The sequence below is a fragment of the Formica exsecta genome, unplaced genomic scaffold (genome assembly GCF_003651465.1).
Source record: "Formica exsecta isolate Colony F162 unplaced genomic scaffold, ASM365146v1 scaffold160, whole genome shotgun sequence".
NCBI classification, from domain to species: Eukaryota; Metazoa; Arthropoda; class Insecta; order Hymenoptera; family Formicidae; genus Formica; species Formica exsecta.
The window spans coordinates 546,037-563,743 of NW_021848923.1; the positions used below are offsets into that span (position 1 = coordinate 546,037).

The 17,707-nt window shown below is 32.2% G+C and overlaps 3 protein-coding genes across 8 annotated transcripts; 2 read left to right on the forward strand and 1 right to left on the reverse strand.

Annotated features, from left to right (window-relative positions):
* Window positions 1-747: 747 nt before the first annotated feature.
* Window positions 748-3,309, forward strand: LOC115233155 (lamin-C-like). 2 transcript variants are annotated; one of them, XM_029803441.1, is made up of 3 exons: window positions 748-1,804; window positions 2,566-2,892; window positions 3,109-3,309. In XM_029803441.1, the coding sequence occupies exons 1-2, from the start codon at window positions 1,479-1,481 to the stop codon at window positions 2,636-2,638; spliced, it is 399 nt and encodes a 132-aa protein (XP_029659301.1). In that variant the 5' UTR covers window positions 748-1,478; the 3' UTR covers window positions 2,639-2,892; window positions 3,109-3,309. The 2 variants fall into 2 exon arrangements, with proteins under 2 accessions (XP_029659301.1, XP_029659302.1); XM_029803442.1 differs by having other exon boundaries at window positions 2,664-2,892.
* A 30-nt stretch (window positions 3,310-3,339) lies between these two features.
* LOC115233150 (lamin-C-like) lies at window positions 3,340-15,519 on the forward strand. 5 transcript variants are annotated; one of them, XM_029803430.1, is made up of 7 exons: window positions 3,351-3,911; window positions 3,987-4,337; window positions 9,530-9,637; window positions 11,468-11,881; window positions 13,228-13,374; window positions 13,638-13,749; window positions 14,141-14,394. In XM_029803430.1, the coding sequence occupies exons 2-7, from the start codon at window positions 4,165-4,167 to the stop codon at window positions 14,195-14,197; spliced, it is 1,011 nt and encodes a 336-aa protein (XP_029659290.1). In that variant the 5' UTR covers window positions 3,351-3,911; window positions 3,987-4,164; the 3' UTR covers window positions 14,198-14,394. The 5 variants fall into 5 exon arrangements, with proteins under 5 accessions (XP_029659293.1, XP_029659294.1, XP_029659292.1 ...); XM_029803431.1 differs by lacking the exon at window positions 14,141-14,394 and adding an exon at window positions 15,179-15,519 and having other exon boundaries at window positions 3,348-4,337; XM_029803433.1 differs by lacking the exons at window positions 13,228-13,374; window positions 14,141-14,394 and adding an exon at window positions 15,179-15,519 and having other exon boundaries at window positions 3,340-4,337.
* Window positions 15,520-15,787: 268 nt separating this feature from the next.
* Window positions 15,788-17,660, reverse strand: LOC115233154 (CDGSH iron-sulfur domain-containing protein 2 homolog). Its single transcript, XM_029803440.1, has 4 exons — window positions 17,499-17,660; window positions 17,236-17,330; window positions 16,605-16,721; window positions 15,788-16,161 (listed from the first exon to the last, which is right to left on the reverse strand). Exons 1-4 carry the CDS (start codon window positions 17,593-17,595, stop codon window positions 16,072-16,074), a joined length of 399 nt encoding a protein of 132 aa, XP_029659300.1. The 5' UTR covers window positions 17,596-17,660; the 3' UTR covers window positions 15,788-16,071.
* Between the last annotated feature and the right edge of the window lie 47 nt (window positions 17,661-17,707).

Below are 17,707 nucleotides of genomic sequence, written 5' to 3' on the forward strand. Positions count from 1 at the left end.
ATAGCGGCGGTGCATGTGTAGTGCGTATGTGATACCCGGCCATGACATCTTACAACAAAATGGCTGCTCCCGCTTTTTGTCAGCTATTGCTATTGCATGAGATGTACTAAAATATTTATTAAAAATGAATGCATTTTACTTACCTAAATAAATGAAAACCATTTTTTGTAGTATTTTTGCATTTCGGAATGCAACAACTGCTCGGCATCTTTCCAGAATTTTCACAATTACAAATTCACAATTCAAAAAATAAATTTAAATTATGAAAAATTAGAAAATAAATAAAATAAAATTCAATAAAGATAAATAGATAAATTAATTATAAGCAATAATAATTTATAATAAGGTAAATTTAAATTCACAATTTAAATATCGGGTATCACGTACGCACAAACACTAACACACGTCGGGTATCACATACACGCACTACACACGCATCGCCGCCATTTTATTGTAAGGTGTCATGGCCGAAACCGGAAATCCGGCTGGCCACAGCTTTTCATATGTCAAAGCCCGAAGTTAGCGATCTAGGTTTAGTATAGACATCTGTGGCTGGGGGTCGATTGTGTATCTTTGAAACAAAGTGAAAATTACAAAAGTGAACAGATTTACTAGATTTCGACAAATGACATCGGGTGCGTTCCACTTAACATTCGCAATGCTCGCGTTGCCTCTTAGGCCGTTCCACCTAGCGCCCGCGAGCGTTTAGGATTCGCCATAGTGAGCAACTTCAGATTGTACAAATGACGCTCACAACGCTCGCACTGAAGAGGTGGGTCGGCGTGAGCGTTTACCCACAATGCATTGTTTTGCGCGCTTCGTTGAATAGTAGAGTTAAGTTAGGTTAGGTTAAGATAATTATTGTTAATTATAAAACTGTGATTAACTGTGATTTTTACAAAACACGTTAAAATGAAGAGAATTTCTTTATACGAGAAAGATAATGATAAAATGTATGACGTAATGTTGTTGGAGGAAAGATAAAAGGATTTTCAATTATAACATAACTATAATGATTTAATAACAAATAATCTTATGAACTTTGTACTATATTTTTTTAAATATGTTCCTTTTTTTAGAGAAAGTTTATCGCCATGTTTGCCATGTTTATGTTTTTCGCCATGTTTGCAATACTCACAACGCTCATAAGCCGTTCCACTTGCCTACAACGCTCATGCTAGTGGAACGGACAATACGTTGCGAGCGTGAGCGTTGGCGTCTTTATGTGGAACGTACCATTGGTTGCAAGTTGTGTATCCGATCGCGAATAGAACCACGTGCACTGCACTTGACGCTTTTGGCAATTTCGAATTGACATTACGCACACTCCCGCTGTTCTTCCGTCTTTTTCTGGCTATTGGTCATCTTCAGAAGATCTTGGTACCTTACTGGTACCTTACAGTCGTAACTGGGAAACTGCGTGCGAGAAAGAACCCACGTACCCACCCCTATATCACAACTTCTCAACGAGAACAACGATGCCTAAAAAGAACAAGTCTATGAAGAAGAAGACGGCCGCCGCGACAACCGTCGACTTGTCCTTGTCCTCCTCGACAACCATCACCTCGGAATCGGAATCTTATATCGAGATGGTGCGTTACCTCGAGTTAGACAACTGTCAGCTGAAGCAGAAGGTGCAAAGCATGGAGGAGACCTTTACTCGGGAGATGTCTAATATGGAGGCCGTGTACAGCCTCGTACTCTGTAACAAGCGGAAGCTGCTCGACGAGGCGGACACGGAACGCATTGAGCTCGAGCTCGATATCAAACACCTGCAGAATGATAACGAAGATCTCAAGAGCAAGTAAGTGCGATATTGTATAGTATTTTTTCACATTATTTCTTTACTCGCGAAATGAGTAAGAAAATCAAATGGCATTAATAAGAATTATATTAATATTGACAGATATTGCGTTTGCGATATCTTGAGAATTGTATTTGTATACTTATAGGCACTAGAGAGTGCCTAGAGAAGCTAGAGAGTGTGAAATTTCTATACAGAAATGACTCTATGTAAGAATTTTCATTCCGTTTTGTGCTTAAGCATGAGTTGGGTCGCTTGTTGGATGCACAATAGATGAACACTGTTGTTTAATGAAAATATAAATGGACTGCAGTGTAGTTAAGCTCGGATTTCAATGCTATGGAACCTATGCTATGTAGTAAAAAATAACATAGATGTTAATACAAGAATTTTAAAGTATTAAAAATGATATTTTAATTTATTTTTATTTAATAAATATATATAATCTGTTCTGAAAGTTGAGGAGATATATTATGTAATTAGACTTATTAGACTTATTAGACTTATAGACGGGTGCGCATATCACTTGCTAAATTATAATGAATAACAATTGCCACTTTAGAATCATGCGCTGATGTAAAAGCTCGCAGAAATCTTAGCGAGCATTTTCAAAAATGCTGAGAATTAAAAGTAAAATATTTAGGATATAGTAAATGTATTTACATCGGAGATAGTTATTCTGTTAACGGAAATAAATGATATATGTTTGTGATTTAATGCTATTGTATGACTAACATTTTTATTTAATGTATGTTCTCTAGATTGGAGGAGAAGGAAAAGGACTTGGGGATAGCAGAGCGAAATGTAAATGAAACACGCTATACAGATTTGTAATTGCAATTTGATCAATTGCTTGCAGAGAAAGATCGAGATTCGAAGAAGGAAATTGATCGATTAAAAGCACTGCTCGATGACGCTCAGAAACAACAGGAGGAGAAAACTCAGATGCTTCAAGAATTACACGATCAAAATAAGGCGCTGATGCATGCTAAACGAGACATTAAACTGCAATATAAAGATAAAATCAAGATTATGACCGAACAGTTACGAAAATATCAAGACGAGAGCCTCAAGTCTGAAAAAGCCAGGTGAGCATTTATATTGTAATCTTTTTGAATTCAAATGGCAAAAAAGCTCTTTCTTTCCTTATTTTTTATTAGATTTCCGTCTTTCATTGGACACAATATTAATTTTTTCCAATTCTTTTCTGCTTCTCTTTTTTTTAAATTTGTGTTTACTGTAAGTTATGTCTTGTAATTCTTTGTAATCTTATTTTTTGAATTTGTCTTGCAATTTCCATCCAGAAATATCCCTCTTAAAGGCAATAAACGAAAACGCACTTTGTTGGAGGAAAGTGAAGAGGAAAGAGAAGAGGACAGCAGCGCGTTCATACATATAACGAATTTAAATTGTCTATTTATGTAAACCAAATTAAATTAATCGTGTGCATCATACAAACTTTATGTTAATATTTGATTTTATAATAATAATAATAATATCAATTATTTTAATATTTTATTTTATTGTTTTTTTAATTTCTTCGCTCTTTGACCGTGAATCTACTACATTCTATTATATTCGAAGCGTATCATGATGCAACAATTAAAATAAATAGATCATAGAATAGCACGTACGACAGAGAGGTTGGCAACAATTCAACAATCACGCCAAATTCAACGTCACATATTCAATTACTCATGTCGCAATTGGTTGTACATCTTGTTCAATTTTAGCCGCCGACGAATCGGATCGCGCGACATTAAGTTCCCTTGCCCGGTTCGAGGTCCACGATTGGTCGGTCACGTGACGTGATGACCATTGGCGGCGTGCGATGCATCTTCTTGCTTTTAATGGCGGTGTGAAACTCGGTCACGTTCGTACATACGTACAGCGAGCGATAGCCTATGAGAATTGCGCTTTTCACCAGAATTGTCCTTGCCATTGGCTGCCGCTAGTTAACGATACCGAAAACAGTCGATAACAAGTTACTGAATCCCGCTACAGGTCTTGAAATTCCAGTGGTAGGGGAAGGAACTCGGCTACTCAGATTGTCGCTTCGCATCGCATTCTCTGACCGTTGACCACGCTGTGCTGATCGTGACCGCTAGTGCGTATTTAACTTTTAACTGCGAGGTGTGTATCCGATTGCGAATAAAACCATACACGCTGACACTTTCGACAGTTTTGAGTTGACGATTCGCCAATACCTACACGATCGGTGTTCTTCCGTCGTTTTCTGACCATCTGTGTCTGGAGAGGCTCTTGGAACTTGAAACGTTAGTCGCGACACATAACTGGGATAACACGTGCGAGAGAAAAGCCACGTACGTATCTACTACAATTCCTCAACAACGATAACGATGTCGATCACCGAGTTTAGCCAGGAGATGACGGCGGCAGCGGCTAATTTCAACGATAATCTGCCATGTGATATCAAGTCGGAGAATACCCAGCAGACTACAGCTATGCTAACCACACAGAACGCTCTCACCTGGGAGATGGTGCCCAACATCATCAAGATTAAGCATGAGCACGAGCTCCCCACCGCGTACAAGTTGCACAACGAGATGGTGAGGAAATCTCGTGCCAATGATCTGCTATGTTACATCGAGCCGGAGAATATCCTCCGGATGAAGTTACTAAAACAGATTGCCACCCAGGAGGTAGCGCCCAACGTCATGACTGGACATGAGCACGAACTCTCCGACGCGCTAAAGCTGCACGACGAGATGATTAGGAAATCTCGTGCCAAGCGCGGAATGGAGATCAAACGCATGTGGAATGATTCCAAAAATCTCAAGAATGTGTAAGTTATTTTTCTTCTTCTATATGGCTGATTGGGCTTCAATAAAGAATTTGACCAACGCCAGTTGGTATTTTATTAACGTCTGTAGATTATATAAGTTTACAAATATAGATTAGTTCTTTTTTGTAAGAGCATATGATGCTTTGAAAGCCTTTGGGCAATTGGAGAATGCAATGTTAGTTATAGGGTGTCTACTCCCTGGAAAAACGTGAAAAATCTGGAATTCTCATGGAATTTTGTTGGGTCTCAGGGAATTTTTAAAAAAATTATCTCTGGTAATTTTGCTCTTATACTATAAGCAATAGACAATGCACCAATTAGCAATATTGTGAATTATGCGTTTAAAATATATTATAAATATATATCTATCTCTGTTTATATATTCAATGAATTCTTAAAAAACAAAATATTAATAATGCAATACATATTCTTTATTTTAATTTTTAGTGATAAAAAATAAAAATGTTACGTAAGTAAAAAAATATTATCTTAACAAAAGCTATTCAGTTTTATTTTCAATACATTTGTAAACCTAGCACTTGAAACTTAAGTGGCTTTGTGTTTTTCCTTCGTATGAATGAAAAGGATTAGAAAATACGTATAATAAAAAAACTTGTCTTAGGAAATTGCATAAAAAAATGTTTAAAATATTCTGTTCGTCTGGAATTTTGAACAAAAATATCTAGAAGATCAGGGAAAGTTTTTACAGGATTTAAGTAGACACCCTGTAGTTATATTCAATGTACACAGAGGATTTATTCGGTGTAAAGAAGTGATAAGAACGTTTGAATGATTATTAAATATTGGACAATGAAAAATATTGACTAAAAACGTTGATTCTCTTCCTGTATACGTTCTATATGTATATACGTTCGGCGCGTTTTATTTAATTGTTGAATCAATCAGTGTGAGAGTGAAACTCAGAGAAACTTTTACTACGATATATATTTTCAGCTTTGACCCTTTATTTCGGTTTTCCGAGAAAATAATTGTCAGAAAAAGGTCAAATGTTTCCAATAATTTCATTCACCTGAAATACGCAAAATTGCATTCACTACATGTATATGCATAAGCGACAATTGCATGCTTAATGTAATTATAATGCGTAAGATGTTGATAGAATTTCACGATTGTTATTGTTTACTTTGCAGACATATTGCATTCTGATATCATATTGCATTCTTTATTTTATCGTGGATCTTTTGTTTCACTGTCTCGGATTTAAGGACTTTTCATGAGAGGAATTGTGTCAATCAGACTAAATTGTGGCTCTTTATTAAATGATAGGCGACTCTTAGTTATGCTTATAGCGTTCACAAATCTAATGGTCATTGGGCACATAAAAAAGTTGCGATGATACAAATGGTTTTTGATAACCGAAGAATGCGAATATTTAAAATTGAAATTTAATGGATTTATAGAGTTATATATCGCAAAAGTTTTACCATTTATTCTTTTCGGATTAATATTTGTATGTGTTTTTCTTAATCATTAAATCTCTTGAATTGTGAAAACCGTTGCAAGTCTCAAAAATACGTTAAATATAAAATTAAAATAACGTTTTTTTTTAACAAGAGAAAAATTCGTTAAAGAATATAGTTTATTATCCGCATGTTCACAAAGTATGAGTAACAATACCTTGCGGGATATTCTGTACAACACTTTTCTTATAAACCTTATTTTAAAAATTTTTTGTTTCGTCCCATTGTCCTCGAAAATAACAAAGGTGTTCCTCGATTTCTCCGAGAGAAAGAAATTCTTTTCAATTTCACCATTCCCTGTAAACCTAAAGTAACGCTATTGTTAAGTCCGTGACTCACATATGCCTCCCGATTATGCCCTGATGAATGTCGCGCATTATATGCGATATTTATTATATTACTTAGAATTGGGAAATTTCCAAAATAAATAATAATAAAAAGAAAGTAAAAATATCTCGTAAGAAATTATTCCATGTTTTATTAATCTAATATTCTTTCATATTCATTAGTTGATCCTGAGCTCTTTTCTTAATTTGATATAAAAGATAAGGATTGATAGTAGTGTTTAATCATCGATACTTTCCGAAGATATCACAGTAAGAAAACTAATTCTCATTTTCCATGAGGATAGCAATGTTATCTGTTTTAAGGCAATAAGCCAAGGATAGCGAGGCGATGTCGATTCTGAGTGTTTGATATCCAAAGAACCTTCGTGAAGACTCGAAGGTGAAAGGCTATCTAATTATAAGATGGATCAATGAGAAACTTATTCTTGTGTATAAAAAAACCTTACAAAAAAATTTTTTTTTCGTATTTAAATAAAATTGCAATCAGAAGCGTTTAATCCTCAGCAATTAATACGATATTTGATTAATATGTATGATATATCTATTCGTATTAATATGTATTAAAAAATAACGTAGATATTAGTACAAGAATTTTGAAGTAATTCAAATAGTATTTTAATTTATTTTTATTTTGTTAATATACAGGATGTCTGGTAAAGATTTGCCAACGCTCGTGAGCGGATAGAGCACAGTAAACTGAATAAAAAAGTCCTTCACCATTTTGCGATTTTCGTAATAATTATTCAAAAATTAATTCAAAAAAATCGACCAATTTGTGTGAGTACAAGCGTGCAATAAAAAGGGACAACTCATTGATGTGTGGTTGCTAGGACGCGAGAATCCATCGTTATATACCGTTCTCGTACGTAACCGTTGTTATTTGTAAAGCGCTCCTCCCAAAACTTCTAGCGACCGCAAACTTTTGGGATATCTCTGGGCCGTTCTTTCTCGCCGCGCGCTTATAGTCATGCGAATTGATTGATCTTTTCTAATTAATTTCTCAATAATTATTTAAAAAATCGCAAAATGATAAAGGTTTTCTGTTCAGTTTACTGTTTTCTACCCGCTCACGAGCGTTGGCACAATCTTTACCAGACACCCTGTATATATAATCTGTCCTGAAAGATGAGCCATTATGTATGTAATTAAACTTAATCGAATGCATCATTTGCTAAATTATAATGAATAACAACTGCCACTGTAGAATCATGCGCTGATGTTAAAGCTCGCAGAAATCTTAATCGCAAAATGATAAAGGTTTTCTGTTCAGCTTACTGTTTTCTACCCGCTCACACACGAGCGTTGGCACAATCTTTACCAGACACCCTGTATATATAATCTGTCCTGAAAGATGAGCCATTATGTATGTAATTAAACTTAATCGAATGCATCATTTGCTAAATTATAATGAATAACAACTGCCACTGTAGAATCATGCGCTGATGTAAAAGCTCGCAGAAATCTTAGCGAGCGTTTTCAAAAATGCTGAAAATTAGAAGTAAAATGTTTAGGATAGTAAATGTATTAACATCAGAGATAGTTAGTTTACTAATGGAGATAAATAATATATGTTTGTGATTTAATGCGTATGACTAACATTTTTATTTAACGTATGTTCCCTAGATTGGAGGAGAAAAGAAAGGAGTTGGAGACAGCAAGGCGAGATGCAATAATGTATGAAATACGCAGCATAGAGTTGCAATTGCAGCTCAATAAATTGCAGGCAGAGAGGAAGAATGTTGCGGAGAAAGATCGAGATTCGAAGGAAATTGATCGATTAAAAACATTGCTCGACGACGCTCAGAAACTACACGAAGAGAGGACTCTGATGCTTCAAGAATTATACGATCAAAATGAGGCGCGGATTCGTGCTAATCGAGAGATTAGACTGCAAATCGAAATTATGGCGAAACAGTTACGAAACGAACAAGATGAAAGTCTCGAGTCTGATAAGGCCAGGTGAGCATTTATATCGTAATCTTTTTGAATTCAAATGGCAAAACAGCTCTTTCCTTATTTTTGATTAGATTTCCGTCTTTTGTTAGACACAATATTAATTTTTTTCCAATTCTTTTTTTCTATTTCTCTTTTTCTTAATTTGTGTTTAATGTAAGTTTGTCTTGTAATTCTTTGTAATCTTATTTTTTGAATTTGTCTTGCAATTTCCGTCCAGAAATACTCCTTAGAGGCGATAAACGAAAACGCACTTCGTTGGAGGAAAGTGAAGAGCACAGCAGTAGTGATAACAGCGCGCACACACATACATATACACACGTATTTCATACACATATATATTCAATGTATTCAATATATTCAAATTGTGTATTTATACCAAATAAACCAAATTAAATTAATTGTGTGCTTTATACAAACTTTATGTTAATATTTGATTTTATTATAATAATAATATCAATTATTTCAATATTTTATTTTATTGTTTCCATAATAACGAATCTTTTATAATCCTTTTCATTTGAAACATATTTTTCAAAAAATATATTTTAGAGATTCAAAAAATTTTATATCAAACAGAATATTCCATAATTGGAACATTTGCATTATATATTCCCATAAACTGATGAAAAAAGATAACTTTTTTTATATCAAGTATATTAACTTATTAATTATTAAATTACTACATTTACTATTATTAATTATTAAATTTAGTTTAAACATTAAAATTATATCTTCTTTGTACAACTATATATGAATAAGTTTTTATTTTATTATCAATTTTAATATTAATAATTTATTTCTTAATTGTTTAATTTCTATTAATAAGATATACATATTGATTTAAATAATTTCACAAATTAAGATAAATATCTTAGGTTTTTGCATATAAAAATAGCTTATATACATATATAAAATTTATTGTGCCTTTTTGAGGAAAATAAGAGTGTTCAAAATGTTACATTCTAATTATATCACTAATATTGCACTCTTTCTTTCTACATTGATAAAATTATTTAAAATATGCAAACAGGTATAGAGCATAATTACTCTATAATTATTAAGATGTATTAAATGCTCTTTGTAACTAACATAAAATATTTTGTGGCGGTATATATATATATATATATATATATATCGAGCTCCCCACCGCGCGCAAGCTGCACGACGAGATGGTGGGGAAATTTGCCAAGCTCGAGATCGACGTCAAACGCCTGCGGAATGAATCTAAAGATCTCAAGAGCAAGTAAGTTATTCTTCTTTTTCTATATGGCTGATTGGGCTTCAATCACAAATGTCTATACTACTACTAGATCGCGAACTTCGTCAAAAGAGCTGTGGCCGGCCGGATTTCCGAATTCGGCCAGGACACCTTACAACAAAATGGCGGCGGTGCATGTGTAGTGCGTATGTGTTGTTTACTCCTGTAAGTTTGCACGCTGTGCGGCTTTCCGGCATTATTTATACTTATTTTGTAAGCAACAAATTCGGAACTTGCATATTTCGAAAGCAACAAATTCAGACAATATATCAGCACCAAATTTAAGCGAGCAACAAATTTTTTTCTGATAGTTTACTTTTGTAAGTTTGCACGCTGTGCGGCTTTCCGACATTATTGATACTTATTTTGCAAGTAACAAATTCGGAACTTGCATATTTCGAGAGCAACAAATTCAGACCATATATCAGTACCAGATTTAAGCGAGCAACAAATTTCTTTCTGGTGGTTCACTCTTGTAAGTTTGCACGCTGTGCAGTTATACGGCATTATTTATACTTATTTTGCAAGCAACAAATTCGGAAGTTGCATATTTCGAGAGCAACAAATTCAGACAATAGATCAGTACCAAATTTAAGCTAGCAACAAATATTTTTCTTATAGTTTATCCTTGAAAGTTTGCATGCTGTGTGGCTTTCCGACATTATTTATACTTATTTTGCAAGCAACGAATTTGAAACTTGTATATTTCGAGAGCAACAAATTCAGACAATACGTCAGCACCAAATTTAAGCAAGCAACAAATTTTTTTCTGATAGTTTACTCTTGTAAGTTTGCACGCTGTACGGCTTTCCGGCATTATTTATACTTATTTGGCAAGCAACAAATTCGGTGTTACTCGACAAATTATTTGAGAATATGCATCTTTATTTGGTAGCTTATTTTTACTTTTTACTAATAACTGACGGAACTCCATTTCGGTGGCATGAACAATTTTGTGCACATGATTTGATGCGTACACTAAACCCCTTTTATTCTTTACGTCAATTAATATTGTGTACGACGAAATGTTATATTCTCTATGAACTGAATGAACCATTTTTTGATTAATTGATCTTACAATTTTTTAATTTAATTAAAAAATATGATATATATTTTTATATGATATATATTTTATTGAAATAACCTTCAAATATTATTCAATAAAGAATTTGACTATATGCCAGTTGGTGTTTTATTAACTGTAGATTATATAAATTTACAAATACAGATCAGTTTTTTTTTTTTTGTAAAAGCATGTGACGCTTTGAAAGCCTTTGGGCAATTGGAGAATGCAATGTTAATTATATTCAATATATATTCAAATATATTCAGAGGATTTATTCGGTGTAATAAAGTGATAAGAGCGTTTGAATGATAGAATTTTTTAACAAAAGAAAAATTCGTTAAAGAATATAGTTTATTATCCGCATGTTCACAAAGTATGAGTAACAATACCTTGCGGAATATTCTGTACAACATTTTTCTTATAAAGCTTATTTCAAAAACTTTTTGTTTCGCGGCGAAACAAAAAGTTTTTGAAATTGAAAAGAATTTCTTTCTTTCGGAGAAATCGAGAAAAACCTTTGTTATTTTCGAGGACAATGGGGCGAAACTTTCGCCCCATTGTCCTCGAAAATAATAAAGGTTTTTCTCGATTTCTCCGTTAGAAAAAAATTCTTTTCAATTTCACCATTCCCTCTAAACCCGATAGGATATAGTAAATCGGAGATAGTTATTCTACTAACGGAAATAAATTATATATGTTTGTCATTTAATGCGTATGACTAACATTTTTATTTAATGTATGTTCTCTAGATTGGAAAAGAAAACGAAGGATTTGGAAATAGCAGAGCAAGATGCAATAATATGGAAAATGTGCTGCAATAATTCGCAATTTAACGAGATTGTAGAACCGCGAGAATTACACGATCAAATTATGGCACATATACGTGCTGAGCAAAAGGAGATTATATCACAATATAAAAAAAAAATCAAGGATATGGTGCAAAAAAGACGAGAGAACGAGAGGGCGCGTTATGCCGATTTGAAGAGGTCCTTGTGGATGCAAAGGGAAATCATGCGGAGCAACGCAGCCAATGATGAGCTGCACATGCAGATTAAGGACCATATCTCCGACGGGCTGCCGCTGTTTAAGAAAGTGGACACAAAATTCACTCCCAAGCTCAACATCGAACGCCTGCGGGATGATAACAAAGATCTCAAGAGCAAGTAAGTGATACTGTATAGTACTTTTTTACATCGTTTATTTACTTGCGAATGGGTAGGAAAATCAAATGGCATTAATTAATATAAATAAATACATTAATATAAATTAATATAGACAGATATTGGCGCAATTGAGCTTGCGACATCTTGAGAATCATTGTGTCTTTCTAAAGAATGTGAAATTTCTATATAGAAATTTTTATTCCGCATTGTGCTCAAGCGTGAATTTGTCGTTTATTGGATGCATGATAAATGTGTATTGTTGTTTAATGAAAATAATTGCATTGCAGTAGTAAAGCTCGGATTTCAATGTTATAGAGCCTGAAACATTTTGTTTGCATTTATTGTGACAGATTGAGAAAATAGAGTGGGTATCGTTTTAATCTCATTTCAAATCATCAGATCTGATTCTGCATTTTCAATTCTTTTTTTCGGTTTTAAATAAGAATCATGCACATGTATAGTCGAGTTACTGTATTTTATAAATATCTCTCTATCCGTAATTAATTTAGTCTCTGTAAACTTTTTGCATATTGTTTCTCCATTAGCATGACACGATATATAATTTCAAGTAAATTCTTCCATATTTTTTTATAGCATGCATGATTGTATGAATCTTAAATTAATATAGAAGTTTATTATCGCTGTCAATATTATTTTGATATTTATATGTAAGGAAAATGTAAGGAAAATTAGTGTCTTATATTTTGTCCAATTTATATATATATATATATATGATGTTTACATCGTACAAAAATGCTTACAAAAAATTTCTTTTTATATTTAAGTAAAATTGCAATCAGAAGCGTTTAATCCTCAGCAATTAATATGACTAACATTTTTATTTAATATACTTACTAACATTTTTATTTAATATATTTAACATAAATATTTGATTAATATGTATGATATTTACTGATATGATATGTATGAAATTTATTCATATTAATATGTATTAAAAAATAACGTAGATATTATACAAGAATTTCGAAGTAATTCAACTGGTATTTTAATATATTTTTATTTAGTAAATAGATATAATCTGTCCTGAAAGATGAGACATTATGTAATTAGACTTAATCGGGTGCATATCATTTGCTAAATTACAATGAATAACAACTGCCACTGTAGAATCATGCAAGGTTTATATATCACGGTTTCCTGCGCTGATGTAAAAGCTCGCAGAAATCTTAGCGAGCGTTTCCAAAAATGTTGAGAGTTAAAAGTAAAATATTAGAATAGTAAATGTATTCACAACGGAGATAGTTATTCTATTAACGGAAATAAATGATATATGTTTGTGATTTAATGCATATGACTAACATTTTTATTTAACGTATGTTCTCTAGATTGAAGAAGAAAACAAAAGACTTGAAGATAGCAGAGCGAAAACCAATGATATTTAAAACACGCTATGATTTGCAATTGCAGCGCAAGATGCTTGCGGAGAAAGATCGAGATTCGAAGAATAAGATAACATTGGTCAAAGCACTTAGGTAATTCTTTTTTACAAAATTTTCTCATTTATAAAATGTTATAAATGAAAAAAATATAAATGAAAAAGAAAAAATTATAAAAAGAAAAGAGTAGATAATATAGAAAAAAGACGATTTCACGATTTTATGAGAAGAATGTTTAATATTTTGTAATTTTTGATTATATACATAATTAATGTGGTTTTGTAGAAATAAATGTAAAGTATTTATATATTTCTATAGACAAGTAAGTATATAGAAATAACAAATGTGTTTTTCAACAGAGGTTTGGAAAATTTAGGAGAAAACGAACGTGCTCGTCACGCGACAAGCTTGGCTGAAGCGGAATTAGCATGTATTCGAGACGAGATGACAGACAGCCTCAAGTCTGAACAGGTGAGCACTTATATCGTAATCTTTTTGAAATGGCAAATGGCAAATTTAAAGCTCTTTCCTTGTTTCCCATTAGATTTCCATCTTTTGTTGGACACAATATTAATTTTTTTCCAATTCTTTTCTTCTATTTTTCTTTTTCTTAATTTGTGCTTATTGTAAGTTATATCTTGTAATTCTTCTTTGCAATCTTGTTTCTCGTTTTTTTTTTTTTTTTTTTTTTTTTTTTTTTTTTTTTTTTTTTTTTTTTTTTTATTTTTAAGCTCTTAATCTTTCACTGTTAGTATTTTAAAAGACATGTGCGATGAATGAAATCGAATTCGGAATCGATCATTGCCACGTATTATTTCAATGCAAATATTAGACGTTAATTTATTCTTACTTTGATTCTCAGATTGAATACAATCGCACACACATCAGTACAATATACAATCGACAAACACATCTCTAGCTGGTAAAGCAACTCCGTCCAAATATGCCCCTCTTAAGGGGATTCAAAACCGGCGAGCGAACTCCGACGAGTTAGCGCCGTTATCTAAACGTAACTAAAAAAGGCGATAATACCGACATTTTTAGTATTATCGTGCATAATAGAAAACGCAATCTTTGCATTGTGTTCCATATATTGAAATGAGACAATATCACAATATATTTCCTTCTCCCATTCTGACCTCTCTTTTTTCTTTTCCAATCTTTTTTAAATCTCCTCTAAACATTCTTTTGCTAATTTTCCTCCCTTTCTCTCCCCCAATCCTTTTTCAAAATTCCAAGCCCTTCGTGCTGCCCTACCTCTTAGTTTGTCTAGTTTCATCTTCTCTTGTACTATATACCCTGCTGTTTTCCAATCTACCCCTAGTATCCACCTCAAAAATTTTTCCTTCGCTCTTAACTTTTTCTCTTTCTTTCCATCTCCAAATCTCCGCCCCATATCCTAATACCGTCTAAACCAACATATCAAACAATCATATCCTTTTTCCAATATCTTTCCCAAACTTCTTCTTCCCTATACCCCACACTTGTCCCGCAATTCTAGTCGCTTTTTTAATCCTATTCCTTACGTGCCCTTCCTGTCTATTGTTTGTCTGAAATGTGTACCCTAAATATTTTATCTCCCTTACCTTCTCTTCCCATTTCCAATTTGTCTTCTTTCTTCTTTCTCTATCCTTTCTAAATACCATTATTTTTGTTTTCATAACATTCACTCCATCTTTTTTTTTTTAATATTCCTTCAGCCGAAGAATGATTATCATGCGCAAGAAACTTCAATTAGTAAAAAATTAAAAAATTCTTGTATAAGAGTAATATGTTTTATTTATGTATTATTCAATTATGTTCATTACTAAAATTATTAGGCTACTTATATTTATAACTCACAAAAGTATATGTGACTGATTTTAATGGCTAGACTTATATTCATTTTTTATGAATTTAGAGAATTTAGATATAAGATGATCGAACTTTGCCGGTTCGCGAACGTATGGATTCTCGCAGTTCGTGATCGTCTCTGTTTGGAGGTGGAAGCAAACTTTGATGTAGCGTATAATATTGTTTGCAATAAAAATTTTCTTTGCAACATATTAAGTTTACATATTACGATTAAGCTTATAATTAATAAGCATCTGATATATTTATAATGTACTATACAATTATAAGTTATATAAATCTCGATATATGAAAAGTAATAAAAAAACTATTGCTAAATAAAATATTTAGTAAATAAGTTTGAAAAACATGTATGCATTCATTATAAAATCAATAAATTGTTTTTTGGGTTTATATATTTTATTAAGAATAAATCGACATAACAAATTATCAATTAGCAATTATAAAAATATAAATATATTAATTAAAAATACTACATTGTTAGTAGATATTCTGTATATATCAGTTTTATTGAAAAATAACGTCAGAAATATTAAATAACTATTAATAAATCAAATAATGGTCAAGTTTAATACGTCGAATATATTACAAATAGAATTGTTTATTGTCAATTTTATTTTATTAATCGCTTATTGATAAGAGAAGAGAAGAAGAGAAGAGATTCAATAATTATTTATTACAATAAAAAACCACCAGAATGTATATAAAAATAAAATATATTGGGGGTTATATATACATATATATTTCAGAAATAATTTATTTATGAACCTTCATTTAATATCCAGATATTTTAAAAAACAAATTGATAAACACAAAGGGTATTCCTTTCATAAAATTTATCTACAAAGGGGTGATAAATTTATTTATCTAACCTCTCATTATATATTTATCTACAATAGAGCGAGTAAATACCTATTTTACATGAACAACCTATGTAGGTAATTAATCTTTCTTGCTTGTGATAACGAGCGGACCCACATTGTCGTTATACTCGTTATTGTGACGCCCATGGGTACCATCACAGTACGGCCACTGTATATGAAAACAGATTATAATAAAAATATACACATACAGATTATAATAAAAATATACACACATATATATGTAATATTTAAAAGATAAGAGATGAAACTGTAAGAAAATAAAATATATATTTAGAACTATTTTTATATAATTCTATGTTCCATAACACACACACACACACACTTTTGCACAACTCTTACAATTTTAATTTTTTTTGATTACAATTCTAAGAAAATTATGTTTTATATTTTTATAGTTATTAAAGTTTAAGAAATGTGCAGTTTCAATTAATGTGTTCACTTATTATTACACAATGCATACTCTTTAATTATATTTATAAAAACTTTAGTTATGTAGATATTAATGTACATATTAAAAAATAAAATCAAATCAAAAGATATGTATTACTTGCACTTTGCTAATTTTAAAAATAGTACAGAAGAAGAACTTACATTATCAGATTTCCAGCAACGACAGAACACAGCTTTTTCAGAAATATCTTCGATATCAACAGTATCTACTACTTTAGCAACATCCTTCTTTATTTTGACATTAACACGTCCACATGGCTGCAAAGAAAGTAATCAAGTACAAACGTTTATTCCTTTTATATATATTATTATTTTAGTTATGCGTAATAAAATCTATGTTTTGCTCATATACCTTATAGAGAAATGTACTTCTTTCTCTACGAGTGTCCAGAAAAATATGCAGTATACATATATACAATATATACACAGCATGTGTGTATATTCAAACTGACACGCACAATGTATACTTCTGGACACTTGGAGTAAGATAAGTACTAAAATAATACGTTTTTCTGTCTAACACATTGTTTCTAATGCAAAAAAGCTACATATTGCCAGTATACATATCTACAAGATCTATAATTAGCTTTAATTTATGTATGTGTAAAGAGAGAGAGAGAGAGAGAGACTACAGAGACTATATAAAGAATTTTTTACATGTACATATGTTATAAATAATGACGAAAGTACTAGCAGTTCTGAATTTTAAAACACAGTCATTGACTCTTATCCTCGTGACACTTTGTACAATGAGTAAGCAAGAAATACTCACCGCAGGTCTACCATGAGGGCAAAACGCTCTGTAGGACATAAATCCTAATCCCGTGAGAAGGGCGGTGGGTGGCAGAAGGGCGAACCAGTCTCGTACTGATATCGAAAAAAAAAAAAAAGGAAAAAGGGGATGAATTATATCAATTTGAAAAATTTGACAAAAAATCCATCAAATTGAAAGGTTATGTCAAAGCATGAAGAGAAAATGAAATAAAATTGATCGCGCTTAAAGTAAAGTATAAATAAATACACGGTGATAATTACATCCTAAACGAAACCATCCGCCTATCGAATCCGGGATAGGTAGGCCAGCTAAATAATTTGGCACAGACACCTTGATGAGATGTGAAACCGACTCCATGTTCGCTCGGCTATCTGGCGATGGCAGATAGCACCAATCGCCAGCATCCAGGCATCCAGCAAAATCAAGTTTGACAATGTGAGTGAGAGTGAGAGAGAGAGAGAGAGAGAGA

Excerpts from the sequence above, each read along its gene's own strand:
- LOC115233154 (XM_029803440.1), bottom strand. The coding sequence starts at position 17,595 with ATGGAGTCGGTTTCACATCTCATCAAGGTGTCTGTGCCAAATTATTTA. Across the intron at positions 17,331-17,498 it reads CGGATGGTTTCGTTTAGGAT|TACGAGACTGGTTCGCCCTT; the intron begins GTAATTATCACC and ends TTTCGATATCAG. Across the intron at positions 16,722-17,235 it reads GCCCTCATGGTAGACCTGCG|CCATGTGGACGTGTTAATGT; the intron begins GTGAGTATTTCT and ends CTTTCTTTGCAG.
- LOC115233150 (XM_029803430.1), top strand. The coding sequence starts at position 4,165 with ATGTCGATCACCGAGTTTAGCCAGGAGATGACGGCGGCAGCGGCTAAT. Across the intron at positions 4,338-9,529 it reads ATCAAGATTAAGCATGAGCA|CGAGCTCCCCACCGCGCGCA; the intron begins CGAGCTCCCCAC and ends ATATATATATAT. Across the intron at positions 13,375-13,637 it reads ACATTGGTCAAAGCACTTAG|AGGTTTGGAAAATTTAGGAG; the intron begins GTAATTCTTTTT and ends GTTTTTCAACAG.
- LOC115233155 (XM_029803441.1), top strand. The coding sequence starts at position 1,479 with ATGCCTAAAAAGAACAAGTCTATGAAGAAGAAGACGGCCGCCGCGACA. Across the intron at positions 1,805-2,565 it reads AACGAAGATCTCAAGAGCAA|ATTGGAGGAGAAGGAAAAGG; the intron begins GTAAGTGCGATA and ends TATGTTCTCTAG.